Consider the following 19707-nt stretch of genomic DNA (forward strand, 5'->3'; position numbering starts at 1 on the left):
TTTATTTTCTCATTGTATGATTTGCTGTGCCTTTGCTACTCTTGTGCTCTGCCTTGCTGTAGCCTTGTGTCACCTCGGGCAATCGCCTCTCTCGCGATTGCGTTCCTACTTCATATCTGCTGTTGTGTATGCACCGTCGCGGGTTGGCGACTAGTTTGGTGCACACATATACAATCTGTCCCTGTGCTCATTCTCTTTCGTTCTCACTTGGTTTCCTTTGTTGTGTGTCCGCCGTCGCAGGGTGGTGGCTAGATTGGTGGACATACATACATTCCTCATCGGTGCTTATTCGGTCTTGTGTCGCTGGTAGCAATCGCCATCTCTGGCGATTGCCTTCTCACTTTGTCTTCATGGTTGTGTGTTCATCGTCGCAGGGTGGCGACTAGTTTGGTGGACACACATACCCTCTGTCGCTTTGATCTCTCTCTTTCAGGGCTATCTTGCCCTGCGTTTCTTCCCTTCGTGCAATTCCTGTCTGGCGTGTGTGGCAGGGCAGAGGAGCTGTTCCTCTGCACTCCACAGCTCCACCTGAAGACAGGAATTTCCCTCTACAGGTGCATTGCACCTTTTGCTGGGTTCCCTCAAATTACACGCTTGTGGAGGATTTCCGCAGTGTCAGCGCACGTCTTGTGCGCTGATCATGGAGAGAATTCCACAATCGTTACAATAAATAGCTGGTTTATCGCCGGATTTCAAAATAAAGAATAGTTCATAAAATTGGACTGGTGCTGGCCACCTTGACAGTAGAGATGGCCCAAACAGTACGCAGACAGTTCCCAGCGAACTTGGGCTGTTCGCGTTTACCATTATTTTTTTTTTAAATTGCGTTTGCATTTTATATTTACTGCAGATGTTTGCGGCGGACTCCATAGACTTAAAGAGACTCTGTAACAACATTTTGAGCCTTATTTCTTCTATCCTATACCTGTTCTAATGTGGTCTGTCTTACTGCAGCCTTTCCTAGTTGCACAGTGGCTGTATTATCTCTGTTATATAATATAATCTTTTTTTCTTTGTCAGCTTTGTTGGCTCAGGCTGGAATGTGCTGCTCTGCTTGTGATAAAAAAGAAGCTATACACACCCTCTCCATGCCCCTCCAGGCTCTGTATGAGTCACAGACTGAGCTTCTCTCAGCCTATCACATGCTGGTTAGTAGCCAAGTCTTTTGTTTGTAAACACTGCCTAAAACCGGCAATTACAAGCCAGGATTGCAGCAGGGAGTGGCAGAAACAGCACAGAGGGGCCCAGGAGAACATAATGAATAGAATGGTATGCTTTTTATTGTAAGAATCTTAGAGTACAGACTCTCTTTAAAGGGACGCTGACCAGTAGATTAAAATGAAATTGGTTCTTACCTGGGGCTTCCTTCAGCCCACCGTAGGCCGTGAGGTCCCCGGCATCCTCCTGGCTCCTCTCCGGGTCCCGCTGGCGGCTCCTTTACCAGTGACTTTCCACTGGAGTGTCGGCTTAACACTTCCTGGACCGGGACACTCCGCAATATCACGCCGGCCACTACGTGTCATCATAGCGCCCGGTGTGACAGTCCTGCGCATGCGCGGTTCAGAGTTAGAAAACCACGCATGCGCAGGACTGTCACACCGACCGCCGTGAAGATGCGTAGCAGGCGGTGTGCTGACACGGAGCGGAAAGTCGCCGGTAAAGGAGCCACCAGCAGGACCGGGAGGTCCCTTTAAATGGCAGGCAAACGACCACCAACTTTAGCTGTTAATAGCAAATCCCCCTTACATGGTAGAAGCAACAAATCTGCAGGGTATGTTAAGTAGGGCAGTGGGAATAAGGGGAAAATATTTTTTTCAAAAGAACTTATAGTTTTTGAGAAAATCGATGTTAAAATTAAAGGAAAAAAGTAGCAAAGATAGTGCGGTAAAATTACAGATAATGGTTGAACTCGATGGACGTATGTCTGTTTTTCAACACAAGCAACTATGTAGCTATGTAACAATGTATTAACCTGTATATAAATATACTGTACTTATTTGTGTATATATATATATATATATATATATATGACCCTGATGAGTGCGCATGCACGAAATGCGTAGGACGGAGTTTACAGGCGTGGAGTGGTTGGCGAGGAGCAACTTGTTACTATATGCTTATGTATACTGGGATTATGTGAGTGTAATTGCTTTTAATATCTTTTAATAAACATACAGTATACAGTTTTATGCTATGAGAAGCTTTTTAGTTACTAGATTTAGTCTGCTGCTTCTTGGATGATCCGTTTGGCTGAGCCCGCTGCCTTGGGAATTTTCAGACTGGGAGCAATAAGTGCATGAGCTGTCTTATAATGTGGATGGCATATTAATAAGGTGAGAGGCCACGTGTGATATTAAGAAGCACTTGCACTCTGAGGGAGAGAGTGGGAGTCTCCAGAGTCACAAATGTTTTATTGCTGTCTGTGGCTTGGCAGCTGCACTATTTGGTGAGAACCTGTGAGACCTATATGGTGGTGATATTGAGCACAGATAATCCGTTTGGAGCACTGGTGTGGTGTAAAGGATAATTTAATGTTGATACAGAGTCACGCTATGGTTTTTTATTTTTTTTATTTTGAGCACTATATTGAAGAGGGACCTCTTCTGGAGTACATGAGCGCGCAGCGTCTGGATGAAGTGAAAGGAATGCATCATATGCTTGATTAATTGATGCTGTGACCCATGGACATATAGATGCGGTAAAATTACAGATAATGGTTGAACTCGATGGACGTATGTCTGTTTTTCAACACAAGCAACTATGTAGCTATGTAACAATGTATTAACCTGTATATAAATATACTGTACTTATTTGTATATATATATATATATATATATATATATATATATATATATATATATATGACCCTGATGAGTGCGCATGCACGAAATGCGTAGGACGGAGTTTACAGGCGTGGAGTGGTTGGCGAGGAGCAACTTGTTACTATATGCTTATGTATACTGGGATTATGTGAGTGTAATTGCTTTTAATATCTTTTAATAAACATACAGTATACAGTTTTATGCTATGAGAAGCTTTTTAGTTACTAGATTTAGTCTGCTGCTTCTTGGATGATCCGTTTGGCTGAGCCCGCTGCCTTGGGAATTTTCAGACTGGGAGCAATAAGTGCATGAGCTGTCTTATAATGTGGATGGCATATTAATAAGGTGAGAGGCCACGTGTGATATTAACCACCTTAGCGGTATGGACGAGCTCAGCTCGTCCATTACCGCCAGAGGGTGCCGCTCAGGCCCTGCTGGGCCGATTTTGTTCAAATAAAGAGCAGCACACACAGCCGGCACTTTGCCAGCCGCGTGTGCTGCCCGATCGCCGCCACTCTGCGGCGATCCGCCGCGAGCAGCGGCGAAAGAGGGTCCCCCCAGCCGCCTGAGCCCTGCGCAGCCGGAACAAATAGTTCCGGCCAGCGCTAAGGGCTGGATCGGAGGCGGCTGACGTCAGGACGTCGGCTGACGTCCATGACGTCACTCCGCTCGTCGCCATGGCGACAGGAGAAGCCAAACACGGAAGGCCGCTCATTGCGGCCTTCCGTGTTACTTTTGGCCGCCGGAGGCGATCAGAAGAACGCCTCCGGAGCGCCCTCTAGTGGGCTTTCATGCAGCCAACTTTCAGTTGGCTGCATGAAATAGTTTTTTTTAAATTTAAAAAAAACCCTCATGCAGCTGCCCTGGCGATCTTAATAGAACGCCAGGGTGGTTAAGAAGCACTTGCACTCTGAGGGAGAGAGTGGGAGTCTCCAGAGTCACAAATGTTTTATTGCTGTCTGTGGCTTGGCAGCTGCACTATTTGGTGAGAACCTGTGAGACCTATATGGTGGTGATATTGAGCACAGATAATCCGTTTGGAGCACTGGTGTGGTGTAAAGGATAATTTAATGTTGATACAGAGTCACGCTATGGTTTTTTATTTTTTTTATTTTGAGCACTATATTGAAGAGGGACCTCTTCTGGAGTACATGAGCGCGCAGCGTCTGGATGAAGTGAAAGGAATGCATCATATGCTTGATTAATTGATGCTGTGACCCATGGACATATAGATACGTTTTTGGACTTGGGTTCAGGGACTTTTGAGTAGTCCGCACTTTTTGATTTCCTATTTTGCATTTTTATGTTTTTTTTTTCCAGGTTGTACATTGGTGTTGAGCGCACATATACAACGATTTATTTTTAACCATGAATATTTACCACGCCAATATATTTTGAAATGGGCATATCCTTGATTTATTCTGTTGAGCCATACTCTCATTGTGTGTTTCTTGCAGAGGGATTATGTCAGCAAACTTGTTGTGAATTATATATTATATGAATGTACTAATTATCGAAGGACATTTAAAATGAATGATTTTGGTTTATACAGTACATGATCACCTTGATCTGTTTTTTTTTCCAAATCTTACATTACACATTCACCTTGCACCTTCATACAAGGTTTTGAGAATATACATAGTGTGAATACTAGAAAACCCTCTTGAATCGGGATGCATCTCCTGTGGAATAATTTTCTAGTTTTTACAGTTTAAACTACTTTATAGTCATAGTTAACTTACATATAGGCAGTCTTCTAATGTTGCCCAAAACAATAATTTGTGATCATTTTAAATGATGGCCTACTCTGTTCAGGCATAACCCATTTTCATCTGTAGTCGTTTCAGTAACTAGCATTGGCTGGTTTAATCAGCTGAATGCTATTGTATTTCTTTGCAATGGGTTTCCTCTCCTTTTCATAAGACAGTACATGTTACTTGGCAGGAAGCTCAGCAAGAATGTCTGTACAGTAATCACTGGTAAAACGATATCCAAAAGAATTGTGAATGATCATTTTAGAAAGTAAATATCTGTAAATTATAGTCACTTTAAACCAGAAGCAGTGTTAGAGATACTGCTGTTGCAAATATTTTCATATATCCTCCAGAGACGGCTTGTGAAATCATATTAGGACACAGAGGCATGTTCTGTATACAATGACCAGCCTCTGTGTCCTATCATTGTGCGTCCAGCACACCCTCCCCCCCCCCCCCCCCCCAGGTTCTGCTGTCCACCATTAAAAAAAGCGGCAGGCTAGCGACACCCAGATTGTCGCTAGCCTGCAATTTGCCTCTGCTTGTCAGTCACCGCCGCTTCCCCACCTCCTGTATAGTGCGGCTCCCCAGCCGATTGGAGGAAGCTTACGAAGGTGGGGAGGGAAAGGACACAGGCGGGGAGCCGCACTATACAGTGGGCTGGGGAGCGGCAGTGAATGACAAGCAGATGTAAATAGCAGGCTAGCGACCATCTGCGTGTCGCTAGCCTGGTGCTTTTTTAAATGGGGGACAGCAGAGCTGGGGGGGGGGGGGGGAGGCTGGACGCACAATGAAAGGACACAGTGGCTGGTCATTGTATACAGAGCATGCCCCTGTGTCCTAATATGATTTCACGAACCCACCTCGGGTTCTCTTTATGTAATAAAGCACTAATTATGGCATTACCCATGCTTTCCCAACCACCCCCATACCCCAGTTCTCAAGTGTCCCAGAGATCTTTTTCACTGTAATTCAACTGTCAATAAAGATAGTCTGCTTTAAGAAACTGAGTTGCCATACCTGTGATTCCTTTGCCTTTAAAGGTTTTTGCAATAATTGCAGTTGGTTGGTTCTTCACAGCAGTCAATGCCTTACACAGCTCTTCGACACTGTGACCATCCACAACAACAGTGTGCCACCTGCAATGAAAACGTGTATCAGATACAGCAGATAGAAACATTAATATTGTACTGTATGGTATGTGGCAACTCATTTCTGGTCCAATTCTAACTTACCTGGAATCTCTCTACAATCTGTCCCCTCCATGTTTATGCTTATTCCAGCTATAGCTGTACCCCGCTCTGAACAAAACATTCTATTCTCCATCTTCTAAATCACATTTTCATATAAAGTCATCTCTGCAATTTACTTCTATGTGCCGTTAGTTGTTCTCCAGCCTCTGAAACCTTCCGTGCTCTTTAACGCTCATATCTTTAGGCATGCATATAATGTAGTCACCTTCAGGTGCTGACCATGTCCTGTCCTATTTCCTGCAGAATCTGTCACAGTGCTACCACCTGAAATATAGTTCACTTACTGCCTTACTTATGCTTCCCTACCGTTCCTAACACAATATAACGTAGTATGGGCAGGGATCGATTGTGTTCTCTGTATTATTCTCCTATATTTGTACATTACATTGCACATTGCAGAAAACAATTGTTCTGGGTAAAATTACAATATTAAGGATAGTGGAATTAAAGCTAAACTACAAACACTAGCAGAATAGTGTAAGACATCTCAGGTTCATACTTACCTGGGGCTTTCTTAAGCCCCTTTGATGCCGCTCAGTCCCTCGGCATCTCATCGGGTGGCTCCTGTCCCCCGCAGTACGGCCCGGTAGCCTGGCCGAGTTGTGATTCGTTGCGCATGCCGGGAGTGTGCCAGGGAGCAGCCAGGCATTCAGGCCGCATTGTGGGGAACAGGAGCCACCTAGGGAGACGCCGAGGGACTGAGCAGCCTCAAGGCTTAAGGAAGCCCCAGATAAGTATGGTAACTGAGATGTCTTTCATCTCAGGTACACTTTAAGAAATATACTGTATGTAGTCATTCTGATGAATCTTGGGAAGAAAAAAAAATAGGAAAAATCAGGAGCCAACATACTGCAGTATTTAAAAAAACTGTGGGTGATGGGTATTTCAATTAAAGCCAAAATGTTTACATGAACAAAGTTAGATGAAGATATTGAGGCTGAACTTAATAAATGAATGCATTATGATTATTCATCCTCTGAAGCACTAGACTGTACAATACCATTTCTTAGCCCTCCCTCTTTTTTTTGTGGATTACTTTTTATATTTATATAAATGTGTCTATACATATTAGGTATGGAAGCAGGAAATTTGGGCGCATGAGGCAGGTGGACAAAAAGGGCGCCGCCATTCACTCCCATAATAAATATCGTTTAAATCGGCGCCCAACAGGAAAAAAGGGCGCCGGAGAAAAATAACGTTTTAAAAGCGGCGCCCGGAGACTTTTAATGTTTTATAACTGTTTCTCATGATTACACATTATTTAATGATTTATAATTTTTAAAACATTATTTTTAAACGAAAAACAGTACAATATTTTTTAAAACATCACTTTTAAACGAAAAACCGTACAATTTTTTTTTTTTTTTTTTCATTTTTAAACGAAAAACCGCACCATATTTTTTTAAAACGTTATTAATGCTTATCACAGGGGGGTCTTAGGTTTAGGCACCAACAGGGGGGTCTTAGGTTTAGGCACCAACAGGGGGGTCTTAGGGTTAGGCACCAACAGGGGGGTCTTAGGGTTAGGCACCAACAGGGGGGTCTTAGGGTTAGGCACCAACAGGGGGGTCTTAGGGTTAGGCACCAACAGGGGGGTCTTAGGGTTAGGCACCACCAGGGGGGTCTTAGGGTTAGGCACCAACAGGGGGGTCTTAGGGTTAGGCACCAACAGGGGGGTCTAGGGGTTAGGGATAGGTACAGGGAGGGTTCTGTGTGAGAGTAGGGTTAGGTATAGCTTTAGTAAAATTCTTATTAATGTTTTATAAAACGTTATTATAAATTTCAATTTTTAAACAGGGAAGATTAACGTTTTTAAAATTGCCGATTTTATACACATTATTTAATGATTTATAACTTTATAAAACATTATTTTTAAACGAAATATAACACAATTTTTTTTAAACGTTATTCATGATTATCTTTTAAAACCCTGCGCCCTTTTTTCCCGGCGCCCTTTTTTAACGTACGCATTAGGTATATATGTGCATGGTATCGGAGCACAGGGAGGATGGTTTACAAAAAAAATTGCGAAAAATTTGCGAAGCCAGATATTGGTGTTTGTGGTTTTACTAATTTACTTGTGGATGGAAAATTGGGATTGCAGCTCGACATTCATAAATGGATTCTCAGCCATCGCTATGATTCCAGTCATGGCTGCAGCGATAACTCGCTAAACAGCAGGGTATATATTTAATGCAAACAAGGATGTTTTATAAACATTTTCACGGGAAAATATTTTTAAAAATCCCAACAAGTTTCTTCTTTAAACTTATTAACTCCCTATCCAAAATGCAGACTGGCATTTCCCACAGAATTTATTGCCCATGGGGCTTCCTATCCTCAAACAATACCAGCCTATATGGCCCATAACATTAAGGTCTCCATTTTAGTGATGTTCGGTGGAAAATATAATAATCCCCAGTGGAGCTGATTTGAAGCTCCTTCAGAAACATGGTAAATTTCCTGTCTAGAAAGAGCCAGGCCATGGAAGTCAACCACATCCCCTCCACACACCATTACAAATCATTCAGATCCCCCCACACAATGCACAGCCAAATATGTACTCACCTCCAGACCTGTTCTCCAGACACCTTCTAGGTGTAAGAGAGACAATAAAATCCCTGTATTTCTGTCTGAACCAACACACCCACATACATTACATCCCAAAGCCACAGTAGTGACACAAACAGCAATAAAAACCACTAACAGTTCAAGCTACATTCACACTTTTAGGCCTGGTGCACACCAAAACCCGCTAGCAGATCCGCAAAACGCTAGTGGTTTTTTAAATGCTTTTTCTTATTTTTATGAAGCGTTTCAGCTAGCGTTTTGCGGTTTTGGGTAGCGTTTTTTGTGTAGTAGATATCATATATTGTTACAGTAAAGCTGTTACTGAACAGTTTCTGTAACAAAAACGCCTGCAAAACCGCTCTGAACTGGCGTTTTTCAGAGCGGTTTGTGTTTTCCCTATACTTTACATTGGAGGCAGAAACGCCTCCGAAATCCAAAAAATGCTGCAGCCCGGGAGTATGCGTTTCAGCAAAACACCTCCTGCTCTGATGTGCACCAGCCCATTTAAATACATTACCCTAGCATATCCACAGCCGCAAGCGGCTGTAAAAACGCAACAAAACCCGCTCGGTGTGCACCAGCCCGTATAGATAGTGAGTCATAAATGACTCATGTTACCTATTTAGCTTGGAGTGGAAGATATTCCAGTAGTACCCTTAATAAAGGGGGCTCCCAAATGCAACATATGCCCCCTCTCATATTATCTCCTCCTGGACACCAGAGGAGGAGATAAGAACCTTGTCCTTATAATCAGGAAGGGTGCTTTACAAACAGGGGTGGGTGAGAGTAACCACTCATGTTAATAAGATAAGAGTAGTAGGTCACTTTAAAAAAAGAACAGTTGTTTGCGTTCATAAAGCTGTTAAAGATTCCATGTCATGAAGCTGCGTGGCCAGCACACCTTTATTTTATAAAAGATGTAAGAAGCCTGCCAATTAAACAGTAAAATGGTTGGAAATGAATAGGGAAACGTGCCTACACATGCTCTGTTTCCATCACTATTTCAATGGAGCAGCTTGCAGCTGCATCAGTAGCCAGGCACAGTGTTTGATAAGCAAACCAGTGTGACAGCTCACTCCTTCTGTATACTGCTGCCATTTGCCTGCTGCTTAGGAGATCACAACTGCACCAAGATGAGAAATCACAATTTTTAATTCAATGGTTTAGTAAAATGCCATCTATGTTAACCATTGTTCCGGTCATTGAATACTAACAAATATTTCCCCCTCTGAGTATTTTTTAGCACGGCTCATAATGTCAGGTGCATTTTGGTTTACAGCTTTTAGATTTGAACAAAGGATTCAGTCTCAAATACTTTTTTTTTTAATCCAGTATATTTCTGTTAATTTCTAGATATTTAGGAGTTGAGTAAGCTTTTATCCTAGTAATTATATTAGGTGTTGAGCCCACCCCTTTTATAGGGGCATGTATTTGAGACTATAGAATCAGATGTATATTGTGGCACTTGAAAAAGAGCATCAGCCTGAAATGTTGTGCAAAACTACCTGTGCCTGTTTAGCCATGCAAACGTTCTAATATTGATCAATAATACTGCATTTGGATCTGGTTGAAGTGATCTGCCTCTACAATGCTTATTTTGGGTTTTGTCCTAATGCTTATTTTGGGTTTGATTAAAATGGGCAAAACTCCTTAACACTGCTACTGCCTACTGATCAAGCCCTAGTGGCTGCAGCTTAAGTGCTCTGAGTCTACCAGGATAAAAGCGCAATATAAATGTAATTTGTCTTCTAAAATACACTTTATGTAAGGTGTGATACCCTGTGCACCCATTATAGCAAGGTATTCCACCTGATAGGGCACCTGATTCATTAACACAGATTTGTCTTATGTGCAAGCCTGATGTGTTGAGATTCAACACTGTTTGTTATCAAATACATGAATCTGAGCCTTCCTGTTTGTTACTTAGAGGCTGCAGACCTGAGTGTCCTCCTTGAAGCAATATTAAAGAACTCCACAGATTTTTAGTTAATTGAACACAGCTACTGTATAGCACTGAATGGTGCAAAATGAAAGAAGACTGTAGCAGAATGTGCTTGATGCGAAGGTGTAGTTGCCTTCTCATGTTTTTAATGTGAATTTATGTAAAAATGTTTATGGAGTGAGACTCAGTCTGTAGTCAGAGTCATAAAGTATGCCCACTATGTCAAGCTACTCCCACTGGCCAATTGCCAACATACATAATAGTCACATAAAACTAGTATTTGGATTAGTGGGCACCAGCCTAGAGACAGTTGGCCATTTGGAGCAGCTCAAAAAAAAGAAGGAAGAGCCTGAATCCCAAGGCCCGTACTCACAACGCAATTTTTCCAACAATTTTTCCGACGACCTGCGTTTTCTTAGAACAACAAGCAATCTTTTCTGTGATATTGTGATGTGGGCACAGGTGCCTGATTACGCAAACAATGTTTAGAGAAAACGACCATCACGGTATATCGGATCTTTAAGATCCCCAACGACTTCTGCACAAAGTACAGCGATCGCTTGAACTCTCTCGTTTGCGCCTGATGTGTGCCGTCACATACACTCGACAGCAGGAAGATGCATCGGGAACACTCGTTGTGGTGGGATGTTGCTGGGATACATCTTCCTGCTTCCCTTCAAAAACAGATTCATAAACTTTGTGTGATAGGTTATCCTCTGTGCCTTACAAACAGAAGGTTTGGTCGGAATTTGTCATCAAAAGTTAGAATCCATGGACCAAACTGTTTTGTGCCAACTGCCCAGACTGGTGGTGGCTTGAACTAAGTGACCAGAACTTAAGGAAAACCTGAACTGAAAATAAAAAGTCAAAATAACCATACACAGGTCATACTTACCTCCTGTGTAGTCTACTACTCAATCTCTTTCTCCTCTCCTGCGTCCCATTTGTCCACTGTGATCAATGGATTTCTCCATTCTGCATTTTAAAAATGGCCATTACCCCATAACAGCTTCCTGGTCAGCACACTGTTAAACTGTAATATCACCCACTTGAGCCACAGGAAAAATAGACATTACCTTGCACATTCAGCTGTAACTGACAGCTGCCGATATATAACTGTCAGCAACTGGTATTTTTCAGTTCTTACACCTTTAGATGGCATAGCAATTAGGAATAAGTTACAGCTGCATTACTTACCCAAAGGCCTCACAACGTTTTTGGTAGATCTCTACTTTGTGCTGAAGAGGAGCGGCCTCACTTTGTCCAAGGCGGTTAACATCTATGATGGCTGTGAGGTTGTCCAGCTTATACAGCCCAGCAAAATTCATTGCTTCCCAAACAGACCCTTCTGAGGTCTCCCCATCTCCAAGCAAACAGTATGTTCGGTAACTGAAGATACATAGAAAACACATTAATACTATTTTTTAAGTTACATAAAACTTTTTTTTAGCTTTGGATAAATCTAGATGAATCAGGACTTAAACTTACTAAACAGCCTTTAAAAGAAAGAGAAAGCACCAGCAGCAAGGGAAAATGACTGCAGTAAGAATGTTCTCCAACACACGCATGGTAAAAAAAACATAAATATCCTATTTTAAAAGGTAAGATTTTTTAAACACTGGGCCGTTTGCTTTATTTCACGTTAGTTCTGCTTCAAGGTTGTGGTTATTTTACATTTGTGCATTGTCATGTGCAGAGATTATCTTTTAATATCCTGCCAGGGGTGCCTACGCGTTTAGTCCCTGAAGGCAAAGTTCAACTAAGGCAATAAAAAGGCGGGAATGGATATGAACAATACAAATCACTGGCAAGGTGCAGCTCAAACAGACACTCCTCGGCAAACACAGACATGCTTTTCTTCTGGCTGCATTCATCAAAATCACTTCTGAGATCGCACATTTGTAGTATGTAGAAATTTGCCAAGAAAAATGGCTGTTGATTAAAAACTCAATTGTTAGCAGCAGAGACACACTGTGTAAAAAATCCCAACTGGGGCAATTATAAAAAAGAAGAGGGGTCCTAGGCATTCTGTGTCTGTGCATGTCTGTGACACATGGGGCCATATGCAATACACTTTCTCCTCAGTTTTCTCCTAGGTGATAATTTCAAAAATGTCAATAAAATGTCAATTTCAAACAATCAAAATAATTTTGATAGTACTTTTTTGCCTACTTTTTGGTACTTTTTCCATTGCAAAGTGCTGAAAATTTATTTTAAATTGAGATGAAAAATTACCTCCTAGGAGAAAACTCAGGAGAAAAAGTTAATTGCATATGGGCCAAGGTGTCAATTTAGGCTGTATAAAAACATTTGTTTTTTTACAGGGTTTATTATTTATTTAAAGGAATTCTATCAAAGTTTGCATTTATGAGAAAACTTTTTTAATCAATGTAAAATAAATGTAAAGAAAGAAGTCAGCATATATTTTTTGTGTGCTGTCATTTTTTTTTACATGTTTGCGTAAGACAGTGAGCTTTGAGGACACACTGACGGCGACGGGCACTGGAATAGTCCATGTGGATAGGTGATGCCAGGTGTGAAACAGAGCGCTCTGTCAGAACGGAACACTTCCCCCCTCCTTTCCCTCAATGGCAAACATCCATTGACTCTGCGGGACACTGCAATCAAAGCGCATATGGAAGTGCGACCTATTGTCCGGGGACAATATGAGCAGCACGGATGGCTCGTTAGTGTGGCGGCCACGTGAGTAAAAACTCCTACGGGTGGGGGAGCCAGGGAATAGCCTGCAATGCTCTGTTTCACACCTGGCATCACCTATCCACATGGACTATTCCAGTGCCCGTCGCCGTCAGTGTGTCCTCAAAGCTCACTGTCTTACACAAGCATGTTAAAAAATGACAGCACACAAAAAATATATGCTGACTTCTTTATTTACATTTATTTTACATTGATTAAAGGTGTTTTCTCATAAATGCAAACTTTGATAGAATTCCTTTAAGCAATATAGAGAAAAGACAGACGTGGCCATGAGGGTTCTTCAAATGTTACTTAAGAAGGCTTAAAATGGGTCCAGATCCATAATTCATTATGTTTGCATTGTCGATTTCTTTATGAAGATACTGTCATGTCAACTCTCAGTATAACCCATAACACAATGATTATACTGCTCCCATCTGGCAAAAACTTGCTAATTTCCGGATCTGACAGGAAGACGGTAATATCACAGATGGTGACAGTGAAAAATCCCTGATCCCTGAGAACAGCAGGGCTCGTATTAAAGATTCAGAGTAATCAGGAATAGAAGAACAGGCAAAATCACTCCAAAAGGAATACAGATAGTGGTAACATCTCAAAAGAGGATTTAACTCCCTTCTACACTATCTATAGGTGTCCACAAATGATAAAACTTTGATTGTACAATTTTACCAAAGCTATGATGTAGAAGGGTAAACAGAGTGAATATACTTTGATTAAATACTTTAGAGATAGTCCCTCATATTACATAAAAGTGGGAATATTGTACAAGGCTTATATACCTAAAAATGGTTTACACTTTATTCAGTTTTATTTGTAGAACTACAGTAACTACTATAATATTACACATTCCTGATTATTTTACCTGGCTTTGTCAAAGTATTTTCCAGTGTAAGCCATCCCTGCAGCTGCTCCCAGCCCCTGTCCCAATGATCCTGTGGCCACATCTACAAATTCTTGTCTCTGAAACACAAATGCAAAGCATGGTTAATTCAATTACATATTTAGCACCATTTGTGCCTTGTATACTGTATTCTAGTATTACAGTCTAACATTGGATATATAGGGCCTGATTCACAAAGCGGTGCTAACAGTTATTAGCACGCTGGTGAAAAGCCCTTTATCATGCCTAAACTCAGTTTAGGCATGATAAGTTTAGGTATGATAAGTTTAGGTGTGATAAGTTTAGGCATGATAAGTTTAGGTGTGAGAAGTTTAAGCACCAACTGGGTTAGCACCGCAGTGCACAGCTGATCGAAAGTTTTGCGCTAGCAAAGTCTGGTGCACTTCGCATAGAATTTAATGGCGCTGCTTTGCGTGCGGGACTTTGCGCGCAATCTAAACTTATCATGCCTAAACTTATCATGCCTAAACTTATCACGCCTAAACTTATCACGCCTAAACTTATCACGCCTAAACCGGCTTTTCACCAGCGTGGTGCAATGGTTATCACACCTGGGGCCATATGCAATTAACTTTTTCACCTGAGTTATCTCCTAGGAGATAATTTTCATTTTTTCTTTTAACTAACTATGCAACATTTTTTAATTGAAAAAGTACCCAAAAGTTGGTGAAAAGGTACTATCAAATTTATTTTGAGTATTTTCTTGCTTGCTAGTGGCTTACAGGGCATTTTATGACAAGTTGTAAAAATATCACCTAGGAGAAAACTCAGGAGAAAAAGTGAATTGCATATGGGCCCTAAAGTCTCTAACTGGGTTAGCACCGCTTTGTGAATCGAGCCCATAGTATGTATCTGCTTTGCTCTGGTATTCTCCCAGACCAAGGCTCTTAAATTCATACGTTTTATTCTGAAAGCTGCCGTGCACAGCTCTCATTTAGTACTGAGATGGGAGTGAATACTCCCAACTGTGTGTACACCTGGCCAGAATATACCTATGGATATGGAGGATTTTTCCAGTCTGTGCAATTAATGTGTCACTTCAGTTAACCCAGTGAAGCTGTAGGGGCAAAAAAGGGATGTCATAAATTTTACTTTCTGCTTTATTCAGAATTCTAAACCAAAAAGACACCCAAGAATTCTGGGTATCTTTAGCACCAAGCCATATACTGTTGCCATGGTTTCCAGCAACTTTCCTAGTTTCTTTAGACTAAAGTTGAAAGATATTTAATGGCATTCATTTAGAAAATAGCTTGTATACTACTACATTGCACTATGCCATGACACTATGGCCCTGGAAGAGCCCTGGCCTGTTTTGCCAAGATGTGCCAACCATCCTTATGTTGGGCTGACTGCCTCAAGCCTCCTTTCCCAATTCTTACACACATCTTTCTCCATGTGATCAATCTGTCTCATACATGATCAGCCCAGGAGTAATCCTGCTTCTAGGTTTTGGAAAAAGGCTTTTTGACTGCCTTATTTTTTGGGTAATAACAATGTTAACATTTGTAAGTGCCTGAGAGCTGCAGCCACTAAGGACTCACTCAACAGGTTAACCTGGAGCATTAGAGAGTCTTGCCCAAGGACTCCTTGCTGAAATCTTAACTGGCTACAGACAGAAATCAAACCCTTGTTTCATATGTAAAAGGTGTTGTCTTTACCAAATACACTATCCAGGCACCAGTTGTGAGGGTAGCAGTTACCAGCAAGTGGTAGCAATAGCTGTTTTTAACTGCTTTTAACACCTTCTACAATCACATCAACAAACTTATAAGTGAAACCAAAATTTTTCCAGTTGTAACTTACACTAGAAAAACCTGTGTATTCAAAAAGAAATATAAAGAGGCCCTTGCCTAGCATTTAACACTTGAGGGTCAGCACCATGGGCAGTGCCTAACAAGCATCACTGTTTACGCAACTACCAGTAAAATTGCCATGTGCTTTGTACACGTTAATTTTACAGACGAGTAGTGAATATGCCCCAATGTACTTTGTAAAGTGCTTTGAAAGATGTGTTAGTACCACAGAAATGTACAAAAAAAGCAATAATAGACTTCCTGTTGTGCATTTTTGTCAAAAACGACAAAATTAAAAAAATCTGTCTAATAAAACCGTGTATACTCACCTACTCTTGGTCTAAAATGTTGACAGGTTTCTTTATGGCTCTGTTACATGCTACTGTCTTTGTGTAAATATTGTGCTGCAATTTTGGGTCACAGCTCCACAGTGAAAAAATGCATGGAGTTTTGTCTGGAACTTAAAGCTGCAGGGTGAAGTCAACACAGGACATGGCAGCCATCAGGCCATTAGATTGGATCAAGAACACTAATAAACCTTTCATCTGTGACTGCTAAGGAGGTGGAAAGTATACTATATTCTTCCTATTGATTTTTTTTTTTTCATGGGAAGATCCTCTTTAACAAAAATCCACTGCAGGTACTAGATACTTCAGTCAGCTCACATATACTGTATTTTGTAATTAACCATTTGTCTGAAATGCATCATGAAATTTTCATTTTGGCACTTGACTTTAAAAATAATATACTTACTGGTACAGGATGTCCTTCTAGAACAGAGTCTAGCTTTCTCAAATTCAGAAGCTCAGACTCAGGCAGATAACCAGCTTCTGCCCAGGCTGCATACAGTATGGGAGCGGCATGACCCTGAGAGGAGAGAAATAGTGTGTGAACTTCACATTCCCACAGTGTTTTATCTTTTATTCTTTTTGAATAGACATAATAAAAGTGTAAGAATGCAGGCAAGATGTGATGGAGCAGATGCTGCCATTAAACCTGGCAAAAACAATCCCATGGAATCCATTTAGAGTCAGTAAATATAAACACAGCTAAAAAATACCATAGTAAACTTAATAGCTAGTAACAACATAATGAATAACTGATAACAGCATAGTAATTAACTGGGAAAACATACAATCTACAGAATATTGCCAATGTAGAAAAAGTACTTGTGTGACAGAACATATTCTACAATTGTAACACACAGGAAAACAACAGTTATTTAACTTGAGACTCTGCTCAGTTAGATGCCACTCACACCGATTCATTTATTATATAAGCAAGTTGCCAAGCCAGCTGCAATCATGACAAACCCAGCATGGTCCAACTGTCTTGCTGCATCTATGTGTAAAGGCCTATACAACTATTGCTTGAAAGCTCTTTACAGATCATTGGACATCAGTGGAATTATTGCTTTACAAATGTGCTGCTTGGCCTCCAGCTGTGGGGGATCGGGTGTGCAGGAGCGAGCATAAAAATAGCAATCAGGCATGATATTCCAACATGTGTGATTCCTAACAAGCTGTCAGCAGGCATCAGGGGACACCTGCACACACTTGGCAAAGCCTATAAGATCATCTTGAACATTGTTTTGCGTTGCAACTGTGTGCTGGCCGAAAAGCTATGTTAGTATAAAACTTCCACTGCACCACATGTGTACACAAACTGTAATGGGTTGAAAACTGTCCGTAGGGAGTTTTGTGTTCATGATGCAAGCAACCTTTGTGTCCTTAAAGAGACACTGAAGCGAAAAAAAAATTATGATATGATTTGTATGTGTAGTACAGCTAAGAAATAAAACATTAAGATCAGATACATCAGTCTAATTGTTTCCAGTACAGGAAGAGTTGAGAAACTCCAGTTGTTATCTCTATGCAAACAAGCCATTAAGCTCTCCGACTAAGTTAGTCATGGAGAGGGCTGTTATCTGACTTTTATTATCTCAACTGTTCCTGGACTATTTACTTTTCCTCTGCTAGAGGAGATGTCATTACTTCACAGACTGCTCTGAAAGAATCATTTTGAATGCTGAGTGTTGTGTAATCTGCACATATTATAGAATAATGCAATGTTAGAAAAAACACTATATACCTGTAAATAAAAGTATGAGAATATTTTCTTTGCTGCTAATCTTCTAGTAATTATTCATAGTACACAACCAATTCATTATATCATATTTTTTTTTCGCTTCAGTGTCTCTTTAATGGACTTTCACTGTAAGTGTGGTTACTTTTTATCTTTGCATACACTCTCCAAAACTTTGTGTCCTTAATGGACTTTCACTGTAACTGTGGTTACTTTTTATCTTTGCATACACTCTCCAAAATATTAATGTATATATACAGATATAGATATGTACTGTATATTCCTGCGTATAAGACTACTTTTTAACCCTTGAAAATCTTCTGAAAAGTTGGGGGACGTCTTAAACGCCGGGTATCACTGATGCTGGGTGATATGCCCTATCTTGTTACCGTCTCTCAGATCTCGCTGCTGAGGAGTGTAGTGAAGCGGCGCAGGTGCACATGTGCGAGATCTGAGAGGCAGGTAATTAGGATACAATGGTGGGCCAGAAGGGTGAAAGAGGTGTATTTTATGGGCACAGCGTGATCTATTCTTCCATACTGCTCTGATAAACAGGGAGAGCTGACCAATCCACTTAGGGAGAGGGAGAGTTGACCAATCCAACCAGTCAATTGACTATATACTGTTATATACTGGGTACCACATACAGTACAGCACCAGTATATGATTTTTTTTTTTATTTTAATTTGGTGTACATTGGAAGAGGGGTAGTCTTATATGATGAGTATATCCCAAACTCTATATTTTAACTGAAAAAGTTGGGGGGGTCATCTTATACGCCCGGTCGTCTTATACGCCGGAATATACGGGGTATATATATATATATATATATATATATATATATATATATATATATACACTGTATATATATATATATATATATATACTGTATATATATATATATATATATATATATATATATATATATATATATCTTCATTTTCACATATGGATTATTCATATTTTGCGTGTATCCTATGCCTGGCTTTCAGTTAAGCTCACAGTTAGTATACCGTACTTTGCTTTTAAATCTCACAGCTCTTGTCCCATCTATATTTTTAACCACATACACACACTTTAATCTAAACTGTCCTCTTCACTCCAGCAATGCCTTCCTGATGATCTTCTCATGCATTTCATGTAGCTGCAAGACTTCTCCAGGGTTCCTTCAACTTTCTGAAACTCTTTCCCTCATCCTAAAAGTCTTGCCATTTAAAAGACACATCAGAGGACTTAAAAAATAAAAAAAAATTTTACCTGGGGCTTCCTTAAGCCCCTGCCAGCCGTCCTGTGCTCACACCGCAGCTCCGCTCCACGCTGGTGGTCCGGGGTCCCCTCTGGCACAAGATGCGGACTGCGCCTGCACGAGCGACTTTCAGAGTCGCGCTGACGTCATCTGGATGCCCGGATGATGTCAGTGTGACTCAGTGAGCCACACTGTGGAACGCAGGAAGATGCAAACAGATACCGACCTGGCAAGGTCTGCATCTGCACGTGAGGGGACTGGGAGCCAGCGGAGCTGCTGCGAGGGCACAGGTCGGCTGCCAGGGGCTGGGGGAAGCCCAAGGTAAGTGGATTTCTTTTTTTTCTAGTTCTTTGGACCTTCCCTTTAACATTCAAACCAGGCCCTAAAATCCACCTTTTAATAATCACAAACCTATTTTAATCTATTCAACCTATTATAATCCGAGTTACAGACTACACAGTAAGCTCTGTACAATTAACAAGCTGGCACATCATTGCATTCCAGAGGTTCTGGCAGTGTGGTTAGCTTACAGGGAAAACAAAGGATGATTTTGCATATTTCAGCAGTTATGCATCTTGAGAGACATCATATGCTTACTCCAACCTGAATTATCACAAACATC

The 19707-nt window shown here is 41.0% G+C and overlaps 1 protein-coding gene across 2 annotated transcripts in view; it reads right to left on the bottom strand.

Moving 5' to 3' along the window:
* The window catches only part of TKT (transketolase), a 60352-nt gene that overhangs the window by 21272 nt on the left and 19373 nt on the right, over positions 1-19707 (bottom strand). For both annotated transcript variants that reach the window (XM_068253646.1, XM_068253647.1), the window contains exons 3-6: positions 16508-16621; positions 13923-14020; positions 11540-11731; positions 5597-5715 (exon numbers count right to left, since the gene is read on the bottom strand). In XM_068253646.1, coding sequence (XP_068109747.1) covers positions 5597-5715; positions 11540-11731; positions 13923-14020; positions 16508-16621 — 523 coding nt within the window. The remainder of the gene's footprint in view (positions 1-5596; positions 5716-11539; positions 11732-13922; positions 14021-16507; positions 16622-19707) is intronic.

Source organism: Hyperolius riggenbachi, chromosome 9 (assembly GCF_040937935.1).
Source record: "Hyperolius riggenbachi isolate aHypRig1 chromosome 9, aHypRig1.pri, whole genome shotgun sequence".
Taxonomy (NCBI): Eukaryota; Metazoa; Chordata; class Amphibia; order Anura; family Hyperoliidae; genus Hyperolius; species Hyperolius riggenbachi.